The sequence below is a fragment of the Fragaria vesca genome, linkage group LG5, assembly GCF_000184155.1.
Source record: "Fragaria vesca subsp. vesca linkage group LG5, FraVesHawaii_1.0, whole genome shotgun sequence".
NCBI lineage: Eukaryota > Viridiplantae > Streptophyta > Magnoliopsida > Rosales > Rosaceae > Fragaria > Fragaria vesca.
The window spans coordinates 27,771,177-27,780,060 of NC_020495.1; the positions used below are offsets into that span (position 1 = coordinate 27,771,177).

The following is an 8,884-nucleotide window of genomic DNA, read 5'->3' on the forward strand; positions in this document are numbered from 1 at the left end:
CACCTTTCCATATCTCTAATTATGATGGAGAACAGACTGAGATTGAAAACAGGTATCTGGCAAATCCTGAAGAACATATATTGTTGCTGTTCATAAACCGAATCCTCGTAGCCATAAACAATGATGAGTCTGCTTTCAGTTTTCTCTAACTCCGTTTTTACTCTCCAGTTGTTCATCATTGGGATCCATCTGTGACCAATAGCTCACATCTTCAAATTTTTGCAACTATACCCAATAAAATCTATGCTATAGTAGAAAATACAGGCTAAAATACTATCATGTAATACCTTTTGTAAGGGACTAATAACCTATTTAAACAATGAGATAGACTACAGTAATGTAATTGAATTGCATGACAGAAGCACCATTATGGAATTAATGATGTCCAATGAATATATAGTTCATGGAGCCATCTTCAATCAAGAGATCAGCATCCGCTTTAATAATGTTGACAAAGCTGTTGCATCTATCTAAAGCTGTAAAACTTGACTCCAAATGTACAAGAATGAAAACAAGAACGCAAAGTGAAATTCCCATTGCATGCTTATTATTTATTATTACAATACTACACCAGAACGATGATCATTATATAGATTATCCAAACAAATAATATTCATGTAGATTCTAATCGAATCTGATTTTTACGAGAAAAAGGCACTTGTCTAACCATTTTGTCCAAGTTCAAGAAAGATGAACCACAGGAGCTGTGGTAGCATCCTCGGCCAACTTCTCCCATTCCATTCCTCATCTACTTGCCATCCTCTCCCTTCATTAATTTCCTCACAAGATTCTCTACGTAATTATCCATGTAGATCCCTAATAAAATCTAATTTTTAGGAGAAAGAAGCACCTGGTTAACCATCTTGTTCAAATTCAAGAATGACGAACCATTGGGAGCAGTAATAGCTTCCTCTGCCAACTTCTTCCATTCCAAGGATTTCTTCCTCATTTGTTTGCCTTCCTGTCCTCCCATTAATTTTCTCACAAGGTCTTCTATATAATTCCTTTTAACATCACCCTCTATCTGCATGGCTACACCCCACTCTTTGCAACAGAACCTACAATTTGTTTGTTGGTCAGCAAAGAAGGGCCAACAGATCATGGGAACTCCACCACACAGACTTTCAACCATAGAGTTCCATCCACAGTGTGTCAAGAAACCTCCTATAGCTGGATGATTCAGAACTTGTTCTTGAGGGCACCAACTCGCCAACCAACTCCTTCCCTTGGTCTCTTCTACAAACTCGGGTGGAACCACAGCTGATTTCCCAGCAACAAGATCAGGCCTAATCACCCACAAAAAGGTCATGCTACTATTTGCGAGACCCCAAGCAAACTCAATCAGCTGCTCGTCCGTCATGACTGTGATACTTCCAAAGTTTACATAAACCACAGAGTTTGGTTCTTTTGACTCAAGCCAATCAAGACACTCTGGTTCTTCTTTCCAAAGATTTGCCCCGATCCTCTTTGAGTCATCATCTTCTTGGATATGTCTGAGTTGTTGATGAAGAGGTCCAATGGAATACACAGGTGGTAGCAAACTTGAAAATGCATCTAAAACTTTATGCTCCAAGGCATCAAATGTGTTAATAATGATAGCAGACGCTCTTTGAGCTTGTTCTATCATATACAGAAGATAACTCAGCATGACATCATCTGGGTCTGTGGTTCTAATGAAGGTTGGCATGTCCCTCAAACGTATACTGCCCAAGCCAGGTAACCAGTCTATTACAGTGTCCAAGTAGCCATTTGTTAAATAACTGGCCTCTGCAAATAAAGGAGACAAAGGTGAAGTTAACATTCTGGTACCGCTACATGTTTAGGACATAGTGTTCCAGAATAGTGATGACCCATACCTTTAAGTGGAACAATACCCTTTTCAATGAGATGAGCATAGTGAAGGTAGCACATTAATGCACAAGCACTCGCTGTCTGGAAGAGGACTACTGGAAGGCCAAGTTCATGGGCTGCATCAAGAGTGAAGGTCGTGCCAAAATCAGAAATTATGCAAGTAACAGGAGGGGAATTTGACGAAGAATTGAGTTCTGAAAGAAGGCTTCTGAAGGGTGATAAAAAGTTATTTCTAATGGAACCACATAGGGCTGGTATGTCTTGGGTGACATTGGCATCAGTAGGAGGAAGGCCATCGGGAATCGATTTGAACCTAAACGAGGGCAGGCCATCGAGAGAGTTGGGACCTCGGGATCTAAGCAAGCGCTCATGGTTGTACTCTGTGTTGACAAAGGTTATATGAAAGCCTCTGTAGTGAAGGATTTTAGCTAATTTTAGCATCGGGTTTATGTGACCTTGAGCAGGGTATGGTATACAAACTGCATGTGGCTTCTCCAAGGCGTTGGAACCCATTCTCTCTCTCTCCCTCTCCCTCTCTTTCTCTATCTAATGATCACAAAGGGGATGATTTGGGAAAGAGGATGTGTATGGGGTTTTATAGGGAAACAGAATGTCTTACCAGTTTTAAATTGGTAGATGTCTGGCTTATAATTATTCCAATTTCAGTGTCCTAAAATGACATCCAGTAAACTTAACGCAAAATATATAGGAAGCCAGGAAGGTCTATAACAATTTACATCCATATGAGGTGAGTCTACACTCCTGATCGTCTGAATCGCTGAAGTGTCTAACCTATTTCATTTTTATTTTGCTGGATGGGGAATTCGTATTCAGGATTAAATACCACTAAATAGTAATAACAAGCATAGAAAAATTCCTTACCTGCTCTATCACACACAATGAAGTAAAAGAAAGATTGTATGGTGTTCGTCCTCCATCATAAATACAAGAACCAAACCCTTAAACTCACTCCCCAATCTCCTCCACTATTTCCCTCTGCATTTACTCCTCAAACACTTTCCCATCTCCCACCACTTACGTACATCTCCCCTCTATACTCCTCAACAACTCTATCACCTATCCCTCCTACCATTTAGTGTAAAGACTGTCGGCACCTTTCTTATCGAGCTAGCAACATTTTCCATGAGTTCTAATCTGCACCAACTTATAAATGCGGTAGAGTACAGAGTCTGCACCCGAGGATAGTTAGATAGAGTCCTGAGCTGGGATTCTTCAGCTGATCACAGTCAGTTGGCACAGAAATTTACTATAACATCAGTATCTTCCTGTATCAAACCAAGGGAAACAATCACACACTAAAACGTGGCCATTTTGTTTAATTTCTCTTCCAATGGAACCCATTTATCAAAACTCATAAATCAATTGAACCTACATATCAGTTCATAATCTTATGTCCTCTACTCTAGGTGACTGAAAATAAAAAACAATACTAAAAAAGACAGTAAAAAGATAAAGTACTGGGAAAAGCTAAATAAAGAGATAAAGCACCAATATAGAGAGAAAATGAGAGCTTTTGAACCTAAAAAGGAGCGGAGAAGACGAGTCCAGCCTCACTCATTCTTTGCTTGAGTTGAAGTACGTCAGACCGTTGAAACGTGCTCCTCGATTTGGAGAAGCCCGAAGCTCCCGGGGGCGGTGGCCGGTTACTCGGCTTGGCCTCGCCGTCTCCGACCACGACAACCGAATCGCATCGCAACTCTCCTCCAAATCCAATTTCCTCTTCTATCTATGAAGTGCAATTTCAATTTCAATTATTAAGAGGTAAAACTTCATTCTCAAAAAAAAAAAAAAAAAAAAAAAAAGAAAAAAAAAGAGAACTGGGCTTATGGGGGCTAGGCGGATCTTGGGCCCTCTAGGCGGAACCTAGTTTAGTTAGAGGCCTAGGCAGGTTGGTTGGTCCACTAAACAAAAAAAAATAAAAGAAAGACAATTGGGCTTCTGCGAGCTTGGCGGGGTTTGGGCCGGCTAGGCGGAATCTAGTTTTATTGGGCCTAGGCAGGTCGTTCAGTCCACCTCAAACCTTTCATGTGTCGGAAGTGTGGGAAGTTGCTGGCGGTGAAAGGGTGATTGGAGGACTCATGAGAAGAATTGTGGCAAGCGCTGGCTTTGCCCTCGTGGTTCAGATTTCAAGCACAAGAGGTCGTTGAAAGATCATATGAAGGCTTTTGGGTCTGGTCATAGTCCTTTCCCTCCTACCTCTTTTGATGAGGATAGTACTGCAGCTTCGTTTGTTTAAGGAATTAAAAGGTATCTACAAAAGTAATCGATGATGATACAACTACTTGACGCTTGCATGCTTAATAATGATTGAAATTTGAGCACGTGAAGTTTTTGTAGTTGTTTGAGCCCAGTGGGTAATTTGGTTCAAGACGCGGGGTACGTTTTGGATAACATTTGGGCCAGTACCCGTGGCCTTTTTTAATGTGAGGCCCACGAAGGGTGGCGAGGTCTGGTAACGCGCGAGCTGGCGTTTTGCAAGGATTCTGTACCCCGCGGGATTGATGTCCTCGCTGGGTCCTTTGTTTCGGTTCGTGTAGGATTTTGCAGTGCATGACGAGGTAGAGTTGGAAATGGACTGTAGTACTCCGCGGGATAGGATCGCTTAGTGATCGAGTTCGCGTACGACGCTACAGTGAGATAATGCGGGGCGGTGAATGAGACCTAGGCGAAGTCTGTTTTGGACACCTGTTGCATGGGTCGCGCGGCTCGCGAGTTGGTCGTATCCTTGTGGAATTCTAATTGTGAGGTCCGAATGGGTTGTAATTAGGACTTTGCCAATTGCTTGCGGATCGCTATATAAGGGAGCTCGACAGAACAAACAGAGGACACAATCAATCATACAAAACAACTGCAAATCTTCGAGCACCCTCGAAACCCTAAGTTCTAAGTGCACCTCATCTTAGATCTCAGAGCCCGTCTGGACTCGCCTCTCCTTCCTAATTGTTGCTCTGCTCACTTCGAACCGTGAGTATCGATTCACAGGTGACTAGATAGTTTGCTCGTAATTCCTCGCCCGCGAGGTGACTCCGGAGCTCTACTTCGCCTGGTTAGAAGTCAAGAACGCGCACCGTTCTCGTTTCGCGTCCGCGCGGTGGCACGCCCTGCCAAACCCTTAATTTACTTTTGGTAGCACAAGTTACCTCTCCTACCCCTGCTGAGGATCGTGGACCAAAACATTGGCACCGCCCAGTGGGACCGGGAGTATTACGTTCTCGTCATCATTGGGAAGTCAGGCGGATCCCCATACGGGAGACCCTCGATTTCTTGTTTGAAACATAAATCTTCACAATACAAGCCCCATAACAGCGCGGCTTGTCGTTCTCTCACCCAAGAAGAGGTTCTCGCTCGGTTTAGCACACCTGACCATAGCGAAACCATAATAACAGGTTCACGACCAACCCAGGACGCAGGACCTACTCTGCCCGCGGACGAAGTCCGCCAGATGTTTGGGGAACTGAAGAACAATCTCGACTCGCTCAGCTCGAAAGTCGACACCACCTAGTAAAGCGTCAAAGACCTCTCTGAACAGGTCGCTAAGGATCGAACTATCTGGCTCGCTAACCAAGAAAACCTTTCTTGGCTCAGCGAGGAGTTTAATTACGTTGCTGGTCAAGTCAGGGAGGACAAAGACTTGGTGGAAGGTTCCCTTCAAAGGATCCAGAAAGAACTGGATCAGAGCAAGGTGACTTTCACAAAAACCCTGCAGCTTACCCGCGCAACCGTGGATGAGCAAACCCGTCGCTTGGACGAACACGACACCAAGCTACAACAACAGCAAGACGCTTCTTTCTTTGGAAGTAAGAGCGGCATGGAAAAGCTTGACGACTACAAGGAGCGACATGATAGTCTAAGCTTAAGGGTCCTGCAAGTGGAAGATTGGATACGGGCTCAGGCACCAAAAAATCATGCCTTGAACTTGGCTAGTTCAAGTGCAACTGAGAGCTCAAGGTACATTCCACCTAACGAACGCCCTGGAGGAAATCCGAAGGTCGGGGCCCAGAAGACTCCCCAATTCGCATTGGGGGCCAGTTCGTCAAAGACACCACCCCTTCTACACACGCCAGGCAGCCCTGGAGTCACACTCAGAGGCGCCGGTGTCTTCCCATCTCCAGGGATCGGAACACCAGATGACCCAGTTGTAGCTTATTCCAGTTCGACCCCTAAGAACGTCGGGCAGGCCCCTAGCCTCTCTACATGGCACGGCCACGATCAGGGGGCAGAATCCACACCAGCAACGGCAGCCGATTGGCGCCAGCTCATCTCGAGCATAGTCAAGGAGCAAACCGGAAAAGGTGATGTTAGCTTGCATTATCGTGATCCCTATCCTGATAGCGTGGCACAATATCCCTTCCCTCATGGGTTTAAGAATATTGTTTTCACCACTTTCTCCGGGGAGACAAGGGAAGATGCAGCAACACATATGGCTCGTTTCAAAGTCCAATGCGGCCAATACGGGAATGATGATATGCTCAAGCTCAAGCTTTTTGGGACCTCTCTGTCCGGAGCTGCTTTTACCTGGTACTCCAGATTGAAGCCTGGGTCAATAGCTGACTGGCCCACTATGGAGAGACTTTTCCGAGAGACATATGACACAATTGAACCGGAAGTCGGCCTCGATTCCCTCACGCAGATGAGCCAGCAAAGCATGGAGTCGGGAGTTGCTTTCCTCCAGCGATTCAAGATCCAGCAAGCCAAGTTTGATTACCTGCTACCTGAGCAGGAAGCCATTAAGTTGGCTATCAGAGGCCTGGAGAACCGCCAGCGGTTAAAGCATCACGGAGAGCGCTTTACTTCCATGGGTGACCTGATTAACAAAGTCGGTAGCTACGAGCTAATCTTGAACGAGTTGGATGACAAAACAAATGCCTCCAAAGGAACTTACATACCAGGGAAGAATCGGACAGTGGGGGCATTAAGCCTGCAGGCCCCTACTTATGATTCATATTATCAAAGGTCTGAGGAAGCTCGCCCGGATCAGGAGCATGAAGATATTGGCGCGGTAGAACTGACTGGCAAGCCGTTGGCGCACAAATTGAAAAACCTGAAAATAACGCGCGAGCCAATCACCATCCAGTCCTTTGCATGGACCAAGCCAGAGTATGAGTCATACACCTATGATGCTAAGAACGCCCATCTCGTCTTTAATGACCTCGTCGAGGCAAGATACGTGCGCTTGGATCACAAGATACCACCCAAGGAAGAGCTGAAGGACAAGAAGTACTGCGCCTTCCACAATGTTTACAATCATGACACCAAAGATTGTGTCAAGCTTCGAGACCAGCTGTAGACGTGGCTGAACTCAGGCGAGCTAAAGATGAAAACACCGGGTAGTACGGCCTCATTGGTTGATATAGACCCTTTCCCGCCTGTAGTTGGTATGGTCGAGGTAAACTGGCCCGGTCAGACCGAGGACGACGATCGACGCCGGGCACCTAAAAGGAGCCGCGAGGAAGGCGATAACGGTGCCCGCCGGTCACGTCGCCAATACACCTACAACGAAGGTCTTGCGCATGAGGTTTTAGACGATCTCATCGACGACGGGCTCGTCACAGTGGCCAGTTCCTTGCCTTACATAGAATATAAGGAGGGGCGCATTCACTGCAAGTTTCATAATAGCTAGGGGCACAGAACCAGCGAATGCCAGCAGCTTAGAGACCAGGTTCAAGACTGGCTCGACCTCGGGTATATTCGCTTTGAGAAGAAGGGCGACTTCATGATCGCAACGGCTGACTTCGCTTGGCCTCGAGTCGGCCAGCGAAGAATCACATTAGACTTGTCGCCAAATGCAGGTTTACGTGAACCGCCGGGCCGAAATCGTAAACGGCCGGCGAATAACTATACTGTCCCGAATAACCAGAAAGGGAAAGCAGATGACCCAGCTCGACAGTTGGTCGCTAAGCTCGAAACAGACCGCCCCTCCCGCAAAGATAAGGGCAAAGCAGTCATGAGGGATGATGGACCGTCCCCCGCTGAGGACTCCCAACCTATGAGTCCCAAGACTCGAGAAGAGCTGGAAAGGAGGATAGAACGTCTCGAGACGTTCGTCTATACACATTGGGCAGAGGCAGTACATTCATCCCCTGCCACAAGTGAGATGGACATGTCAGACTCCAGCGGTGAGCGTACCAACAACGAGGCCTCAAACCCTCGTAAAGGCGTCCTAACCGACCCCTATATTCCCCCAACGTCCAAATCCGCAATCAAGGATGGAGTCTGGTACACACAGCAAGGGGGCAAGGCGGTTGCCATCAGCAGGTCTAAGAAGCGGAAACTCCAAAAGCGATATGGTAGCATCCTACGTGCCTTACGGGCCGTCGAAGAGGGCGATGTACGCCCCTCACAGCTCGCACAGACGCCTGAGCGGATGTGGAAGGAAGCGGAGGGTTTGCGCGCATTCCTTCAAATGCCGCCTGTCACACCCCCAAGGATTTGCGAGCAATTCGGCGACGAGCCTGCACCCAGAGCAAATGTCTTTTGCCAACTCGCTGTTCCACCAAAGCAGGATCCACAACCCTCCAGACGCAGGCCATCACCTGGGCCCGAAAAGAGAAAGGATCCACAGCCCTCCAGACGCAGGCCATCCCCAGAACCGGAAAGAAGAAGGAATCCACAGCCTGCTGGGCCCAAACCGTCACCAGAGCCTGAAAAGAGGAGGGATCAACAGCCTTTCAGGCGCAGGCCATCACCGGAGCCCGAGCGGAGAAAGGCTCCGCCTACCGGTGATAGGAGCACAAAGTGTGACGTTCTTAATATGTTTATACCCTTTATTTACCCTTTGTTAACTCCTATTTAGTTGTTTTAGCTTTATATTTGTGTTTAGTGTAGAATAATTGCTTAATTTAGAAATATGTAGTTTTTAGTATTAGAATACATAGTATTTTCGGATTTAAATAATTTGGTGTTGAAATTGTGCTGAGTGTTGGAAACCCTTGTTTACTCAGGATTCCTGTCTTGATCAAGATTCCATCTTTCCTCGAAGCCTAGTCCATGAAGGAGATGTCCAAACCAAGTC

General features: G+C 46.4%; 1 protein-coding gene and 1 non-coding gene across 2 annotated transcripts; both read right to left on the bottom strand.

Annotated features, from left to right (window-relative positions):
- Nucleotides 1-758: 758 nt before the first annotated feature.
- Nucleotides 759-2,371, bottom strand: LOC101313807 (UDP-glycosyltransferase 85A1-like). Its single transcript, XM_004300606.1, has 2 exons — nt 1,857-2,371; nt 759-1,767 (listed from the first exon to the last, which is right to left on the bottom strand). The coding sequence occupies exons 1-2, from the start codon at nt 2,362-2,364 to the stop codon at nt 827-829; spliced, it is 1,449 nt and encodes a 482-aa protein (XP_004300654.1). The 5' UTR covers nt 2,365-2,371; the 3' UTR covers nt 759-826.
- Nucleotides 2,372-2,705: 334 nt separating this feature from the next.
- Nucleotides 2,706-3,596, bottom strand: LOC101314379. Its single transcript, XR_184774.1, has 2 exons — nt 3,392-3,596; nt 2,706-3,137 (listed from the first exon to the last, which is right to left on the bottom strand). It is a non-coding gene; the product is annotated as an uncharacterized LOC101314379 (transcript).
- Between the last annotated feature and the right edge of the window lie 5,288 nt (nt 3,597-8,884).